The sequence below is a fragment of the Indicator indicator genome, chromosome 7 (assembly GCF_027791375.1).
Source record: "Indicator indicator isolate 239-I01 chromosome 7, UM_Iind_1.1, whole genome shotgun sequence".
In the NCBI taxonomy this organism is placed as follows: Eukaryota; Metazoa; Chordata; class Aves; order Piciformes; family Indicatoridae; genus Indicator; species Indicator indicator.
The window spans coordinates 30,584,970-30,604,060 of NC_072016.1; the positions used below are offsets into that span (position 1 = coordinate 30,584,970).

The 19,091-nt window shown below is 39.6% G+C and overlaps 1 protein-coding gene across 3 annotated transcripts in view; it reads right to left on the reverse strand.

The window, feature by feature from the left end:
- The window catches only part of CTNNA3 (catenin alpha 3), a 409,043-nt gene that overhangs the window by 92,430 nt on the left and 297,522 nt on the right, over nt 1-19,091 (reverse strand). For all 3 annotated transcript variants that reach the window (XM_054382672.1, XM_054382674.1, XM_054382673.1), the window contains 2 exons: nt 15,816-15,972; nt 623-823 (listed from right to left, as the gene is read on the reverse strand). In XM_054382672.1, the coding sequence (XP_054238647.1) occupies nt 623-823; nt 15,816-15,972 (358 nt within the window). The remainder of the gene's footprint in view (nt 1-622; nt 824-15,815; nt 15,973-19,091) is intronic.

The window sequence follows — 19,091 nt, forward strand, 5'->3', positions numbered from 1 at the left end:
ATTGATAATTGTATTAAGTATAGACTATGAAAGGCCAGAGAATCCTGTTACATAAACAACTGCTATAAACAACAGAAAACATTTATAGAATAGCACAGTTGCATTCCTGCAGTCAGTATAGGGACATGCCAACACAGGGTTCCTTTTTGAGTATTAGGAAAAGGTAAATGGACACTATTAACCATCTTATGAAGTAAGAAAATTGCCTTGCAAAATCGAAGCCATTCAGGGGTATTTAACCACTGCTCAACAGCCCTTGAAGTTGTAGCATGCACAAGCCATGAACCTGATTCTCTGAGTTTGTCTTTCATCTGCTTAGAACAGATGTGGTGAGGCCAGTGTGCCCAAGTGGAAAGCTGCTGCCTCATCAGTTACAAGTCTCCAAACATTGCTACTTTATCTAAGAACTCCAATAAAAGTCTTCCATAACTTAAAAAACATTGAACTGCATGGTGTTATCGTAACTGGATAACATGCCCAGGGAGATTAGAGACCATATGGTGAATCACTAGTGCATAACTGGTGAGTTAGGTAAGAGAAATGCAGGAATCACTTGAACTGTGGCATATAAAGTGAAGTTTATACCACTAAAGAGAGAATATAGCTTAAAAATCAGACTTACCATTCTTGGTCAAATACTGGACATTCTTCATCACTCCTTCAGTATAAGCCCCTGGCTCATAATTGTCCATCTCACCCGAGACAATATGAGCCACTCTTGAAGCACGGCCTCGGATTGCGCCTGCTGCACGATCTAAATCATCTGCGCTTTGCTCTCTCAGGGCAATGATGCACTTGTTTACATCCTCAAGAATATGGCTTTCTGCAAATAAAACAACAGCTCTTGTGAGTGTGTGCAAGGCTGGCAAAGGTTGAAGCACTAAAGGAAGGAGGGGCTGATGTAGACAGAATGCAGGAGAAAGGACTAACAAATACCACTTCTGCTGTCATAGTCATGTCTAAACTGAAGCAATGTAGGCCACCATTACATTTGGATTAATGTCATCCAAGTGTTAGCAGAGATGAAAACAGAAGCGTGTAGTGCAACCACACTTTAAGAAGAATACATTGTGTGAAGAATACATTGTCTTTTAACTGTTAGCAAAGATAACAACTAAAGGGATTAGTCTGGGTAAAGACAGGGCTCTCTGGTATCTACCAAGTCAAAACTGTGGTTTTCCATTATGGAGACAAGTGGTTGGTTATCTTGTGTGATACGAATCTCAAGTAAATAAAAAAAAAAATACTAAATGTGTCCTAATGAGAATACTGCATGAATGGAACACATGATGGAGAACTCCCAGCTTCCAAACCCATCTAAGAGATGTTAAACCCAACACTTTCATGGAGAAATAAAAATCAAACTTGAGGCCAGACGCTCAACAGAAATGCAATTAGATGTGTATGTTGTGGACTGAGATTCCAATTATCTGATTCCTTCCAAACTGGTAAGACTACTTTTAAGTAATTTTAGAATCTAATAATCAAAGCCTATAACATCATCAGGGAGCATAAATTAGGATGTGTTATCTTCCAGATACTGTGTTTCAAAGAAGAAAAAGATGGATGTGGATTTTATTAACTGTATATAGTCCATCCACCTCAGACTAGGTGTGCAACATTACAAAAGATGTGCAACATTACAAAAGATATGTGACATCCATGCATTGTCACATGTACAGGGTGAGTGGAGAAATTGACAAATGCCATTCTTATATCAAAAACTCACAAGCTCTTGTCAGCATGACAGAACATACAGGCAATTATAAGTGCATAAATGCCTCATCCCCACTGGCTGGTGCTACAAAACAGTAGCCTGTTTGAATATCCATAGCCAACATGCCGTCTCTCATCATATTCTGAAGCTCTTCTCAGATGAGGTACTTCAGAATCAATAAAATCTTGCTTACCTTAATTTTCCCAAGGCACAAACAAGCTTGTAAATTTACGTTAGCACATCTAATCAAAAAGGAAAGAAAGCAGCACTGATCACAGTCCAGATGAGATTGTTCTAACCTGTGTCCTTCTTACAGATGCTTTGTTCTCTTATACGAAATGCATTAGGTGAAGTTTTCATTGTCATCAAAGTATCATACTTTCCAAGCAGAAAAGGAAGATTAGGATTCATGGAACAGTTTGGGTTGGAAGGGATCTTTGAGGTCATGTAGTTCCAACCCTTCTGCCATGGGCAGGAACACCTTCCACTCGACCAGGTTGCTCAAGGCCTCATCCAACTCAGCCTTGAACACCTCTAGTGAGGGAGCGTTCACAACCTCCCTAGGCAACCTATCCAGAGTCTCATCACCTTTACTGTAAAGAACTTCTTCCTAATCTCCAGTCTAAATTTCCCCTCAAGCTTCAATCCATTCCCTCTCATCCTATCACTACAAGCCCTTGTAAAAAAAGGTCCCTTCCTGGTTTTCTTGTAGGCCCTGTTCAGGTACTGGAAGTCTGCTCTAAGGTCTCCTTGGCCTTCTTTTCTCCAGTTGAACAGCCCCAACTCTCTGTCCCCACAGGGGAGGTGTTCCAGCCCTCTGATCATGTACCTGGCCTCCTCTGCACCCGCTCCAGCACTTTGATCTCCCTCTTATGCTGGGGCACCAGGATTGGATGCAGTACTCCAGGTGGGGTTTCATGAGAGCAGAGCAGAGGGGCAGAATCCCCTGCCTCGTGGTAGATGATGTGGTATCTCTTTGTCATGAGTTAGTGTCTAGCATAAGAGCCAATTGTAACAGTGGATTGATAGAAGTTTAAAGAAATTGTCAGACGGCCACAGTCACCATGGCAATTATGATGAGGTGTGCACTGTACCTTCTGACTTTCCTTGGAGATCTTGTTGTTAGTCACAGTGGCCAAAAATCATATCTCAGCTGAGCTAGCCATTGGCTAACAAAGCTATCTTTGACAAAGCCATGCTGCAGACTGTCTCTGGACAAAATGCTCTTCCATTGCATGTCATCAGAAGAAAGAGATAGGTGATGCCCTTCCACTGCACTCGGCACTGGTAAGGCCAAGCACTTCAGTATTACAGCTTCTCTGCTCAGTTCAAGAAAACTGTGTACCAAACAGAGACATTACAGAGAAAAGATAAGAAGAATAATTATCAGAGATGTAGATAATATAGTATATGAGGAAGCATTAGCAAACTCCATTTGCTTAGTCTCCTGAAGACAAGATGGAAATGAAAACATACTTTTCTGCAAGCCTTAAACCATAAAATTAGCTGTAGAAACATATGTAGTGATAGTTTAGCCTGAACAAAACAATTTCTATCTTCTACCATCTGTTAGTATGCTAAAATGGGAAACAAAGAAACTGTGTATAAAAAGCAACATTCGTTTCAGAACAGGGCAATACCTGGACATGGTACCTTATAGTGCTACTCAGAAAAGAATTCTAAGTTTTCCAGTAATGGCACTATCCATTCTGGCAAAAGATATACTCCTGCAGACTTAGTTTTTGTGAACCCTAAACAGATATTTGAAATGAAAGAATTATTAATAATATCTGTACTTGGGTTTCTGGTGCCAAAGTTATGATAACAAGACCACTAAGTCCCAGTATACAATTCCCTATTATCACTCCTGTAATTCAGACCAGAAAATAGTAGTTGCATTTTCTTCCCACCTTTTTGCTACATACTGAAGTTCAGAGAATATTCAAGGCTAAATCTTCACAAGCAATCTTATGATTTTACTAGCACTTGGGGCTCTTCTAATACACTATCTACATTCTACAAGAGAGTGTCTGTCACTATTCAATAAAAGAAATCACTGGTAATCACTTAAAGTTTGAAGTCCCTGGCAATTGAAAAAAATTAGAATTAATAAAAAAGTGGAGAAAATATTTACTCAGAACAAAGGTTGTATTAACCAAATATATTTTAGCTGAGAAAGCTAGACTACAAGGCCAGGACACTAGGCAGCATGAAAGTCAAAACCCTTCTTGTCTTGATGACTCCAGACAGACTGTTCCTTCAGTGCCATGGTATTTGTGTCAGCATTCTCTCAGCTCTTACTCCTGATCACAAATGCAGAGACTGACAAGTGCTCACCCACCTCTCCTCTTCCACAGCAAGTAGTACTCCAATGAAGCTGCATTATACACCCAGCTTTGCTAAACTGCTCCAAAAAGTGCCTCCATCAGATCAATATATTTAGACCGAATGCAGTAAGTGCTTCCAAACAGATCCAAGAAGCCATGAGTAAATCACCATACTTCCCTTATACCCTATACTATTTCTTAGAAATTTAGGTTTTAGTGAACAAGGCATGCATGAAGAACCCTGCCAGATAACCTTAACTCTGCATTAACAGGTTAATTGCTCCTTCACGTCTTCACTGAAGTGTGAGTCTGGTGAATGAGAGATAACAGTGAAAATGAAATATGTGAGCATCTAAAGGAGGAGAAGAAGACAGAGAATTAAAATGAAAAAAAATTAAAAATCACTGCAAGTATAATGAGGTTCACCAGAAGAATGAACAACTGCTCAGAGATGTGGTAAAAATCTCTGTTCTTGGTCTGAATACAGTGTGGCACAAGCTGTGAGCAGTAGGGTGTACTAGACTCTGAGGTCCCTTCCAGCTGGAATGATTTTATTGAGGGGAAAAATTGGTTAAGAGCTGCCAGACAGAAAGAACGTGGACTAAGGCTGACTTATCCAAGCTCCACAAATTACTGCAATGCCTTCTCTGCATCAACAAGCCCTTCCCGGACTTGGTCATAAAATTTTCACAACATTTGCCACCAACTGTCAACTTCAACTTAAGACTTTTCTTCTTGGTTTGCTATCCTAGATGTAATAACTACTTTTCACTCTTCCTTGTAGCTACTGACTAATGGAGAATATTTGCCTTACAAAATCACACTATATTTTCCTTAGTATTTGGTATACAGTCAGAAAATAAATAGAACATTCCCTCACAAAAAGACCCATCAGGAGACAGTTTCCCTTTCTGTCACCTTTATAAACCTCAGGTAAAAATTCTAGAAGGCTTCTTTTGCCAGTAGATAAACTACAAAAGGGAAGAGACTTTTCTTTGGAAGTTGGGTGTTATTTTTCTTATTTCTTCATTCTCATCAACTTCCCGGCACTCTGCTAGAACCATCTGGGGAAGAACTCGTAACTACAAAAGAGGTCTCTCCTTCAGCATATAGGCAGAAGATTGTGTCAGACACAGAATGCTCCACAAACCTTTGTTTGGTCTTTTGTGCCCCACTTGCCCCTTTTGAAGGCAGAGTTGCTTACACTGCTGAGGAGTTAAAGCTGATAGAGACTACAAATTATTTAATAAAAAAGAAAAATAAAAAAAGTTGTATTCTCTGTGCTATGAAAGTAGAGATTCAATTTTCCATATCATTTGCTCTGCCAAAAGAGAAAAGCTGAAGTCTGTAGTTTTATTGCCTTAGGTGAAATATGAGTTGGCCTTAACTGGGCATAAATAAATTTGTTTTCTGTCCTTCTGTGGCTGGGAAATGGAAAATTTATTGTTGCTTTTTAAATTCTGCATTCAAAATCCAAATCTAATTAAAATATTATGTAACTTCATGAAAATATATCTTAAGAAACTCAGAAAGGCCTTGATAAATCATAAATCCCTGAGTCTAAAATGCCAAAGGTAACACATTATGTAAAGGAATTAGTTTACGTCAGGAATTACATGGAGATTTTAATTTAGCTCCAGTCTTATCTCATTGGAAACTAAAGTCTTTTGAACAATCAAATAGCCATCCAGATTACAGCAAAACAGTTCATAGTACATATCTTAAAAATCAGTGCATAGCAGATATCCTGGTTAATAATTCCAGGGTAGATGCTATAGAATGATGAATTGGAAATCTTCTGAGTTTGGACCACACAGCGTAAAAGAAAATTGCAGTTACTAAAGAATACTCAGTAATTCTTTAGTATTGCTGAGTATTCTTTAGTATACTAAGTATACTTAGTATACTTACTTGAATCAGCTGCAGAACTTCATCAATTGATCACCTTTAAAAGATTTAATGTTTGGAGGGCAGGGAGAATTAACAAACACGAACGTTTATCATCTACTTCCTTATTTCCTTTTTCTAGATTGGTGATGTATAATTGGAAACCTTTTGCATCACTTGTTTTATAATGTGTGCAACAAAGCAGACCATATTATGTTAAATGGTAGCTATTTCATTTCTGTCTATAAAATACTGTCGAAAGGTAATAGCATTCTGCCACTCTTAATTGTTCAGGTGAAAACACTGACTTGATGAAAATATTATCTTGTAACTGTTTTATATCTGCTATAGTGAACATCTGATGAACACCTAATAATTCTGGTTTGCACAACAGCCAACCCAAAGATAGGACAAGTGATAACAGATGGAAAACATTTAACTGACAAGACTTAATTTGGGGTAGAAACTCCAAAGTCTCCCTTCAAAAATGATAAATTGTAAGCTGTGAATTTGCTAGTTTTCCTGGTGGAAGGATTCTACACATCTTTGAATTGCACTGTTTACTGTTGAAAATCTTTACCTCTCAAAGTGTCAAACTTTCAGAAAGAAAAGCTGCCTTTTCATTAGATCAGTTTTTCTGGTGGGGGGAAGGAGGAATGTTGTTTTGTTGGGGCATTTTTTGGAGTTTGTAGGGGCAAAGGTTTGGGAGTTTGTTTGTTTAAGTTTTTTTTACACCACAATGCACAATGTTTCTGGGACCAAATTTAAAATATCTGCTAAACTCCCTGAGAATGGAAGTTTGGATGGATAAGTTAGATTTTTGTGCGACCCATTATTTCAGTTAGGCAAATTCCTTGATTTTGTACTTCTTTCCCCTGATTTTTAAAAATTTTCATTTTTGTAGGTAACAGGCACCTGTCCTATCCAAATGCTGGAGGTTCCTAAGGATAGCTTCTGATCATCATGAAACCTCACTAATTACCTACTGCTTGCTATCAAGTTCACAAGAGGGGATATTAAGGGAACCCATCGCATCCAACAGTCAGCTTTTGGTCATCTTCTGCATGTTTGTATCTGCTTTATCAAGTTCCATTTTTTAAGAGAACAGGGGGTTGACATGCTGCACAATAGCCTGACTGGCTAAATTTCAACTATAAAAGCACACACCAAAAGTTTCCGAACTACAACACAACTGGAATCTGCTTTGCTAGATCAAGATGATGTATCATATTCTAGAAACAGAAACACTGTCATCATGTACCACAGTAGTGTCACTTTAAACTCTCAGTGACACTGATCAGAAATTTTCTCTTATTATTTGGTTATGCTTAATTGTACAACATTTTTCGAACACTCGTGTATGTTTCCAGTAGGCCTCATTACAAAAAGCAAGCAAATCAATTCCAGCAAAACGGCACAAAACCATTAAAAGCTACTGCCACAGCTGCAGCTGAAAAGCTATTAGCAACCAAGCTGTTAGGAAATAAACACACAAAAGATTAATCTCAATCTGCATCAAACCTATGCATCTTGGACCATGCTCCAAAGGTTGCCAAATCTGAACTCAGCCAGATCGCATACAGACTGAATTCCAAATGTGTCAGCCTTCAACACTCTGGAAGAGGATGCCAGAAGTTTGTAGAGCTTGTCATCGGAAATGAATTTCACAGATAGCTAGGTCTCAGCAACAACTTACTGAAATTCAGCAAGAAGTGAGCAAAAATTCAACAGAAAATTTCAGTTTGTGGATGGAAACTTTAAATAACCCAAATGAGTAAGTCCCTGCTGAGTTCCATGACTTTGCTCCTAAGTCCAGCCTACTTACTGAAGGACTTCACACACCTGACTTGCTCTTACCCTCTACAGCTCTGCAAGTTGTTCACTACTAAAATGTTTCCATAACCTTAGTAACAGGTACATAAATCTGGAATTAGAAAATTCGTTTTGGATATCTGAATTTGACAGCAAAGAACTGAAGACAGCTCTCAGTACCAAGTGATCAATCTACAAAAGGGATCACATACAATATAGTCAAATTAATGTGTATAGTGAAAAAAAATATCCCTAAATCACAGAATCACAGAATGTTAGGAGTTGGAAGGGACCTCCAGTGATTATGGAGCTCAAGCCCCCTGCCAGATTGGGATCACCTAGAGTAGGTCACACAGGAACACATCCAGGCAAGTTTTGAATGTCTCTGGAGGAGACCACAACCTCTCTGGGTAGTCTGCCCCAGGTCTCCAGCATCCTCAGAGTGAAAAAGTTTTTCCTTCTATTCATGCGGAACCTCCTGTACTTCAGCTTGTACCTGTTGCCCCTTGTCCTATCACAGAGATGAGCCTGGCTCCGTCCTCCCAACACTCACCCTTCACATATTTATAAACATGAATGAGGTCACCCCTCAGACTCCTCTCCAAGGAAAACAGACCCAGTTCACTCAGCCTTTGCTCATAAATTCCATTCCCTTCAGCATCTTTATGGCTCTGCACTGGACTCTTTCAAGCAGTTCCCTGAAGTCCTTCCCAAACTGGACATGAAGTTCCAGATGTGGCCTCACCAGGGCAGACTAGAGGGGGAGGAGAACCTCCCTCTACCTACTACCTGCACCCCTTCTAATCCACCCCAGGATGTCACTGGCCTTCCGTGAATAGTTCTTGTCCTTAGCTCCATTTAAAATCATCCACTTCAGTAAACAGCAGGACTAAAATTAAAAAATCATACTTCTTCACAACACACATCTCTAAACTGCTGAAGTAACAATTCCATACTGTTATGAAGGCAAAGAAGTTAAAGCAAAGATGAAAAGACAGTAGAGGATATGCCTAATAAGGATGAAATGGCTTTGACAGAAATTCCAGGTGGGTCATTAAACTGATGACTGAAGACAGTTATACCAGCAGATGTAGTAGACTTTGCATACTCAGGGAAACACACATCAAGCCTTTCCTTAATCCTGATCAAAAAGGGAAAAATTCAAAGCCATTTTCTTACGCTCCTGGTGAGAATCATGAACAGGGAGCTTAACTATTTCAGTTTAGAGAATTCGTATTTATTCTGAACAATGATATAGCTGGCCCAAACAAATTTGAGATAAATGGTATTGAAACCCCCTGTGTAATTTCCCTTCCTTTTTGAATATTGTTTTACCATAACTAAGTGCATGCATCTATACTTAGATTTTCATTTTTAATCTCTTTCAAAAAGCATGGCATGGTATTTCACTATTGCAGGTGCCAAAAAGCAAGCATGAAAACATTAAAAGTAATCTTAATTCTCCGAACATCACCCGGTTCTTTCCCACCTATCTCCATAGCTATGATAAGAGTGAATCTGTAACTGGCCTTTATTTGTAAACATGCCACATAGACTGGAAAAGCAGTAATAAATTGAACCAGAATTTTAAACCACTGATGGAAAACTAATTATATAAAGAGAGATAAGAAAGTCAGAAATCTGAATAATTTCCTTACTCCTTGCCCAAGGATTTACAGTATATTTTGCAGCTTATTTAAGGTGACTTGAGCTGTCCAGACTGCCACCTCAATGACTCTTAAGTGTCCAAAGCAATTTGAAATCAAAATCGAAAATTTAACACCAAACCCTTACAGACTGAAGCCTGCCCTTAGGATTCATTGTATTTGAGCGCTATTCACCAACTTCAAGTTTTTAGCATAACAGAAGACATGGCAATGTTATAAGGTTAAAAGAAGATTGACCTCAACCTTCCAAACAGGCACCAGTGAGCACTTTAGATCTCTTAATGCCAGCGTCCTGACTGATAAGAGCTTTTAAGTATCCATAAAACAATAAATAGATAGTATTAGTAAACATACACGATAATGTTTTCCTTTGTAAGCAGTAAAAAGTATGTTCTCCCATCTACAACTGTTTTCTAAGAGCTTTGGGTAATTTTTTTCTTTGTGTTATTTTTCAAACACAAGCATTTAATAAGAAACATGAGAAAGGTTCTTGTGTGACTGCAGTTTACACAACAGTTTAACAGGAACTGGGACACAGGCTTCCACTTCCTCGAGAAAAAAACCCCAAGCCTATCCAGTATGATCCAAATGGCATTTACCAAGAAGCACAAGGAGGGACTGGTCAAGAAATTGCGCTGCTTACCCATGAAATGGGCAGTAAAACCAGGAGATATGAAGCACCACTGACACTCTGGACTCACCCAGGAGGAGGCCCTTCCACACCCGCTTAAAGGACAACCCAGACTGCCCAGCAGCAGAAGCAATTAAGGGCAACCAACAGAGTCAATAGGCACAAGATTTTGTGATTCATACTCAAATGTGCACCTATGAAAACAAAGCAGGATGTCTTTGTACAGGTAAGTGGCATAAAAATAGATACAAGTAGCACAAGATTTTTAAACCAAACCTGCACATGGGTTTTAAGGGAAGTACATGTGTTGTAACAGTGCATGGGCCTCTGCCTCCTTTGGCAAAGGAAAGGAATTTTAGGCAAACATTAGATCTAACTACAATGGTAGAGATCTCTGATGGTCACAGCCCATCTCCTGTCTGCTTCATTCCACTGTCCCACACTATGGCAGTACACCCAAACGCCATCCCCTGCCCTGAAAAGATGGGATGGGGGGAAACAGAGAAGCTGGGATGAAGGAAGCCGGGAAGAGATATTTCTCCCTCCAAGGCCTGTGGATCAGGGGATTCACATGGGTCCTTCCCCAAGCCATGTGTCCTGCCAGGCACAGACCCCATGCAGGGTCAAGTCTGGGAGTCTTCGGGCATGTTTAGGAAGTGAATTGATGCTTATCAGTTTCTGGCCTTTTGTTTGCCTTTTGGACATGCTCTCTGGTGACAATCCGACAAAAAATTATCCTGGCTGGATAAAATAGGTGAGCTGCAGAGCACGAGGTTCTTCTCTCTTGGGTCTTTGCCTCCCACAAAAGGTGGATTATAAGCAGCAGCAGTTCAGGAAGATTTTTCCAATAAAAAGAGACAAAAGAGGAATTCCCACAATCAGCAAGTGGCATTGTGAGCAATTGATATATTCCTAAAGTCTCTGGGAACTTCCTTCCTTTTGGATTTGTCTCTTTCCAAACACTGTTCTCAAACTATTTATAACCATTCCTACTGTGAAGATATTTTTCAACTGAATACCAAATCTTTATAACTTTTGCATATAGTTACGTGGGAGGCAGAGACAAATTAATAAATAATTTACATTTTTGTTAATTTCTCACCTTTAAACACACAGACCAGAGTACTTTAAGCTAAAGACAACCATCTTCACTTGTTATATGATATGTATGATATGTGCTTTTAATGATCTGATTTTTTTAAAAGACTAGTATTCTGCAAACAGCCTAGTTCGGTTTTCCTTCAGGGGTTAATAAAAAAGCATCTGTAATTAACAGAAACAATCTCTCCAAAGCCAAGTCCTGGGTTCATCTAATACCCATCTGCTCAATTACCACACAGGTAAAGTCCAACTACAATAAACTTAGAGTAATTAGAAGAGAAATGAGAGAGCTTTACTCACTGAAATTCGATCACACAGAGAAATGCATAAACATGCAATTAGTTCTGTAATTGCAATGATGCATGACTTAAGTGAACAGCCCTAACAGTGTTATTCACGGCTTTGATGAGTTCATGGAATTTTGTTATAGTAGTACAGTAGCAAAATTACTGTAAATATCTAAAGTAGCAAAGTTTTAGATGTTCCAACAGTCCTCACTCTTCCTACAAGATACCTAAATATTTGCTATGAGATACAGGTAGGAAATAAGAGATGCTCCTTAAGATCTACTGGGTGGTCTCTAAGAAAGCTATTCTGCAATGCAAATTATTTCACTCATAAAACTTGCCTATCTAAGACAACACTTGGTGTTCACAGATGGACTTTTAAAATAAAAAAAAAAAAAAGAAAGTAAAAAAGACTAACAGAAAGACTTAACTCCAGAGGCAAAAATTAAAACAATAAAAAAACATAGTAATCTGGTTAGACCAATTCACATCTAACCCTCTGTCCATTACTTAAGCACAACTCTGTGTTTTGGCAAGGAACAAGTGACTAGTATAAAGCATAAAAAGTTCTGCCTGAGAACTACCTGAACTGCAGCAACCTCAGACTAGCACCTTCCTTAATGCAGACTTAGTGTAGGTGTTGAGCAAGATGAGAGCTAACATACATTCTTAAATCACTGAATAAAAACAACAGAATAAGGTGCATCTGGAAAAAGCGCAGAGGTGGCAGACACAGATACTGTCTGCAAGTTGTTCTAAATTAGCTGACAAAGCATTAAAGTTTAACAGTCTTAGGTACACACAGGAATGTTGCAGGAGGTTTTTTTTCAGTTTGTTTGTTGGTGGGTTTTGTTTGGTTTTTTTAATGAGAATGGGAATATAGGGAGGAAGGAGATTCTAGAAATTTTAGAAGATAAAGTTTGAAAATAAGAATTTGAAGATTTCATTGTGGGAGAAAGAAGAAATAGGATTTTTTCAGTGGAAATGCATAATACTAGAGAACTGAGGAGATTTAGGAATAAACAAGAATCCTACAATGGCTTAGGTTGGAAGAGATCTTAGAGATCATCTTCTCCAACTTACCTGCCATGGGCAGGGATGCCTCTCAGCTAGACTTGCCAGCTCAAGGCTTCATCCAACCTGGCCTTGAATACCCCCAGGGAGGAGGCATCCACAACCTCCCTGGGCAACCTGTCCCAGAGCCTCAGCCTCGTACTGAAGAACTTCTTCCCTGAGATCTGGTCTAAAGCTACTCTTCCTCAGCTTCAAACCCTTCCCCCTTGTCCTATTGCTAGACATCCTTATGAAAAGTCCCTCTCCAGCCTTCCTGTAGGATCCCTTCAGGTACTGGAAGGCAGCTCCAAGGTCCTGCCCAGAGTCTTCCCTAGGCTAACAACCCCATCTCCCTCAACCTGTCCTCATAGCAGAGGTGTTCCAGCCTTTGGATCATCTTTGTGGCCCTCCTCTGCACTCGCTTCAATAGATCTGTGTCCTTTTTATGATGGGGATACCAGAATTGGACACAGTATGCAAGGTGGGGTCTCATAAGAGTAGAGTAAAGGGGCAGAATCACCTCTGTTGCCCTGCTGGCCACACTCCTATTGATACAGCCCAGGATACAATTTGCCTTCTGGGCTGCATGAGCACACGGCCAGAAGACACAGTAAGGGCTGCAAACTCAGCCATGCAATTCAGATGTGACTATATGACATTCTGAGACAAGACAGTATCAATTTTGACTGAAATGTGTTATTTGGAAAATATTTTCCCTCCAATATGCCCACACTTTCATGTGTTATTTGGTACTATTTTCTGTAGAAAAAAATAGATCCACTATAAATCTATTCTCATATTAATTTCCTCCCAAACATGACACAAAGACCCAACCCATATCATCTTTCCCAATTACCAAGTAATTTCCAAAAGCCTTAGATACCATCTTCCATTACACATTTAACTTTTCTATTTAGACTGAGCAATATGTGAATGTTTGACTCCCTGAGAACACAGTCATGGTACTAATACACTAAGGAGCACACCTAGAGTGACTTGCACCTCTTCTTATAACTAGTTTTAATAATTATTTCTTGGTACATGAGCTAATTATTAAAAAAAATTTAAAATCTTCCCAAAGCAAGTAGGTGACCCTGCCATGAAACACCCTACTCAGCAGATCACTTAAGAACAAGCATGACATTTGAGATTAAACAAATCAATGTGCTGAAAGGTTCTACCAAGCTTACAGAAGCTCTACATATGGTTTAGACTGAATATATAAATGTTTACTTTTGTGGACTTTATGATATCATAGAATCATAGGATCAGTAAGGTTGGAAAAGACCTTTGAGTCCAACTGTAACCCAACTACCATGACCACTAAAGCACGTCCTGAAGCACCACATCTACATGCTTCTTGAATGCCTCCAGGGATCATGACTCCACCACCTCCTTCAGCAGCCTGTTCCAACACCTCACCACTCTCTCAGAAAAGTTTTTCCTAATGTCCAATCTAAACCTCTCCTGGCACAACTTAAAACCACAACCCCAGCTCTCTCACCTGCTCCTCATATGATGCCCTGATGATCAGGTTACCCACCTGGTGAATGCAGGGAAGGCTGTGGATGTAGTCTACCTGGATTTCAGCAAAGCCTTTTACACCATCTGCCACAACAAGCTCCTGGCAAATCTGGCAGCTCGTGGCTTGGACAGATTCACTCTGAAATGGGTCAAGAACTGGCTGCAGAGCTAGGCCCAGAGAGTGGTGGTGAATGGTGCCACATCCAGTTGGCAGCCAGTCACTAGGGGTGTTCCCCAGGGATCAGTGCTGGGCCCCATCCTGTTGAATATCTTTATTGATGATCTGGGGAATCAAGTCCATCATCAGTAAATTTGCAGATGGCACCAAGTTAGGAGCAGGTGTTGATCTGTTGGAGGGTAGGAGGGCCCTGCAGAGGGACCTTGACAAGCTGGATGGGTGGGCAGAGGCCAGTGGGATGACATTTAACAAAAATAAGTGCAGGGTTCTACACTTTGGCCACAGCAACCCCAAGCAGTGCTACAGGCTGGGGACAGAGGGGCTGGAGAGCGGCCAGACAGAGAGGGACCTGGGGGTGCTGGTTGATAGTAGGCTGAACATGAGCCAGCAGTGTGCTCAGGTGGCCAGGAGAGCCAATGGCATCCTGGCCTGCATCAGGAATAGTATAGCCAGCAGGTCAAGGGAGGTTATTCTTCCCCTGTACTCAGCCCTGGTCAGGCCACACCTTGAGTACTGTGTCCAGTTCTGGGCTCCTCAATTTAAGAGAGATGTTGAGGTACTGAAATGTGTCCAGAGAAGGGCGACGAAGCTAGTGAGCGGCCTGGAACACAAACCCTATGAGGAGAGGCTGAGGGAGCTGGGGTTGTTTAGCCTGGAGAAGAGGAGGCTCAGGGGTGACCTCATTGCTGTTTACAGCTACTTGAAGGGAGGTTGTAGCCAGGTGGGGGGTGGTCTCTTCTCCCAGGCAACCAGCAGCAGAACGAGGGGACACAGTCTCAAGTTATGCCAGGGGAGGTATAGGCTGGATATTAGGAGGAAGTTGTTCACAGAGTGATTGCTCATTGGAATGGGCTGCCTGGAGAGCTGGTGGAGTCGCCGTCCCTGGAGATGTTCAAGAGAAGACTGGATGAGGCACTTAGTGCCATGGTCTAGTTGATTAGATAGGGCTGGGTGATAGGTTGGACTGGATGATTTTGGAGGTCTCTTCCAACATGGTTGATTCTATGATTCCAAACCCCTCATCAGCCTTGTAGCTCTTCTCTGGACACACTGCAGGACCTCAATGTCTTTCACATACTGTTGTACCCAGAATTGAATGCAGGACTCGAGCTGTGGCCTCACCAGGGCCTAGTACGGGGGGCACCATCACCGCTACTTAAGATAAGGTTTCTGCTTTTAGTTACTGAGAGGTATTGTCAGTCAGTGCCTACTGGGCATAAGAAAACACACAAGGTAAACCACATTTAATGAACATGAGCGAAATTTTTCCTTTCTGTCCAGGTTACACTACCTTAAGAAAAGTCAGAAACACAGAATTGGGATTTTTAAACTGTAAGAAGTTAAATGACTAGTTTATAGCTTCTGTTTATACGTTGAAGACACTCACTGCTGCAGTAAATACATATTACTGCTATTAAATGTCTTCAGTGAAGAGATTTATAAGCAGATTTTGCTTGGCAAGTATTTGTAACTGACTCCTTTGGAAATTCTGCAGTGCATTCCACAGCTACTGGAACACAAGAAACCATGACAACGTACTTTGCATTTGCACACAGACAAGCACCTCCTTTTCTAGAAGGAGGCTTTTCACATCATAGAAAAGAATAATCAGATCCTGAAAATTATCATACCTGATACAGCAAGAAAATCATCAATGCTTGTTATATCATCCACAGCTTCAGTCAGAACATGGATGTGATTCTCCCACGTACTTTTATACATCTCCATGTTGGCTTTCACAGCTTGACTTTTTGGTCTGGCAGCAAGAGCTAAAGCAGCATTAATAACCTGTACCAAAAATAAACACAACACCCAAAATCTAAATGATTGTGTCTTCACAAATAACATTTATATTTTATTGACAATTGCAGAGCAGGATTTCTGCTCAATCAAAAGCATTACTCAGCTTTTGTTTCTCCTCTCAGAAGCAACATCAGTTAGATATTGCTTAGACCAACTTCAATTTTAGCTTCATAAAGGTAATGGAATAGGACAGCAAAAACCCCATCACTTTATTTGGAGAATTTGTACTATTCTAGGTTGCAAGATACTAATACAAGGAAGTTCTTACTCACACATACGTAAGGCACACACATCACTTCAGATTTCAGTTTTCACTCTTTATAAAAATGTTATCACAGAGCTTATGACAGAGTATCTTCACAAAAAGACATATTATTAGCCTCTGTCATATAGAAGTGGAAGTTTTTCCCAGCACAACACATACCTCTTCTAGGATCAGTGGCATAGGACATAATACACACGACATTTACATAAAAACAGTAGACTGATATTTGTAAATCAGTTAGGCCTAAAAACAGTAACCATGTTCACAGAAAAAGGGTAGATTCCAACACAAAGATGGAAACACTGGATCACAAAGTGATTGTTTCTGTAGATACTTCTTCAATCAGAGCCTTTTCGTTAATGTTGTATCTACAATCACTTACTTAAATTAAACTAATACACGCCCCAAGTAAAAGCTGAACATTAATGTTACACTGACCATTTTTCCCCTTCCCAATACTGATTATTTATTAAGAGGAGAATAGTCTTAAAACAAAACACCATGTAAAGCAAAAAACAGAGAAAATAAAAACAATCTGCCATCCTAGCTCCCAGTGCTGACAGTATACATTCACGAAATATTTGTGTATATCATGCCACTGTAAACAAATCATTGCACCAAAGAATAACAACTAGGAAATTCCTCATCCTAAGTCAATCTTATGTGTCTTTACAGCAATATCAAGCTTCTTGACCCTGTTCTGGATCACAAACTCAATTTGTAATCAGTTTTGTTTGGTTGAGATTTTTACCTATCACATGCAGGAAACTGCTTGGAAGAGTCCAGTGCATGTCCCTGCCTATGGCAGATGAGTTGGAACTAGATGATCTTCAAGGTCTCTTTCAATCCAAACCATTCTATCATTCAAGCCATAGTTCTATGATCTTGGGTAGCTATTGCTACCTTTTTTTATAGGTGCCTCCATGATGCTCTTGGAGATTTTCAAGACCTGATCAATCAAAGTTTAAAGAAAAACAGTTTGAAATTCAGCACTGACCTTGCTTTGAACAGAAGGCTGGGCAATAGATAGCCTAAGGTTTCTTTCAATCTGAATTATTCTATAATTCTGTTCTGTCATGCACAGTTACAGAATAATTACATGATGCATATTTAGTTACCAACATTGACTCCTTCTGGGGCAAGAACAGCTCACTTCTCAGGGATATGTTATGACAGGTAATAGAAATATTAACAGACAATTATCAATAGAGAACACAGCAACGCCATGACATAGTATTCCCTGTCACAAGGTTACAACTAAAGAAACATGTTAGAAGAACAATAGGAGACTGCTAACAGAAAATTGTGCAGAACTTTATTTCTGTCAAGCTGTGACTCATATTCCTCTCAAAAAAATGCAATGCAGGAGATTAAATATCCCGACATCTTCAAGCTCTGTGAGAAGGCATCCATATTTACTAATGACCCAAAAAAACCAGGCCTGCATGCAAAAAGAATAAATCCACAATAATGATAAAAACCTCTCAGGGACATGTGTGTGTGCGTGTATATATATATATAAAAACGATTATGTCACTGTTGCTTTGGCATCTGCCATGAAGAGCCATTAAAATAGCAAAAATACAAAAATCCCCTAATAATTTAAAACCTTTGAAAGCTGAGTATCTTGTATACAAAATACTAAATCGTAAAATGTATTTCAATCAATATAATTAAATACAACTGAGATACTGTTGATAGTGCAGCTCTAAATAACAGACAAATTGAACCCAAGAGATAAGTGCATTCCAAGAGCAAATAAATTACTTGCTATATTAATAAAATCAACTATAACTGTTCAGTGAATTTAAAAAGTGAAATCTACCCCCACTGAAAAGCTAAAAGGAGATGCAAAGTTAGGGAAGATCATTTAATCATTTTATTCAGAAATGATTCACTGATGAGGAAGCAAGAATGCATTCCCACAAGAAACTTCCCTACTCCTCTAATAATGGCAAAAGTGCCATCCACAGCACACTGCTCTCTCTCACAGCATCCTGAAAAATATCCATCTCAGCAGCATTATCAAGTACTGGCAATGGTGAACACTTAGAGGTAGAGGTGGCAAGATGCGGTAAATACATGATGATTAGTTTTTATATTCCATTCAGAAAAGATTAAGGCACCTATCACTTCAGACAGAGATTCAAAAATTCCAGGAGAAAAAAATGATTCAGTAATAAGAATACAACCTTAAAACACTACATGCAAAGGTTAAAATACCTGGGACAAATTATGCTCCAATGTAAAAATTCAAAGTCTAGATGATCTTTCAAGGTCCCTCCCAACCCCTAACATTCTGTGATTTTGAGTGAAAAACCAATTTCCAATCTCAATTTTGGCAGCACCAGCATCTAAATAACTTACTGTATGATTATTTCTTCCTCTTTTGCAGCTATCTAAAGGAGGAAGAAGGGATTGCACTGGAGGCAGTTGGCTTGATAATGACATCATTAATTTCTAAAACTTATTAACATAGTCAAATATGGATTTACTTATTCTGAGATTATTACGTAACTTTCAGCTTTTGAGAGAAGGTACAAACAAAGTTTGTATGTATTAACCCACTCCTGAAATCTAGCATAGGCTTCCTTGATACCAACCATTATGAGCAGATTTTATTTCCGCAATGTTATTACAAGCTACTGGACAAGAACCTTGCAAATAAATTACAAGCACACAGGCAAAACAAGCTCTGAAGAATCACAGAACATATCTGGTTGGAAGAGACTTCAAAGATCACCCAGTTCAACCTTTAACCCAGCACTGAAGGGTCAACACTAAACCATGTTGTGGAGCACCTGGTCCATATACCACTCAAATACCCCCAGGGATGGTG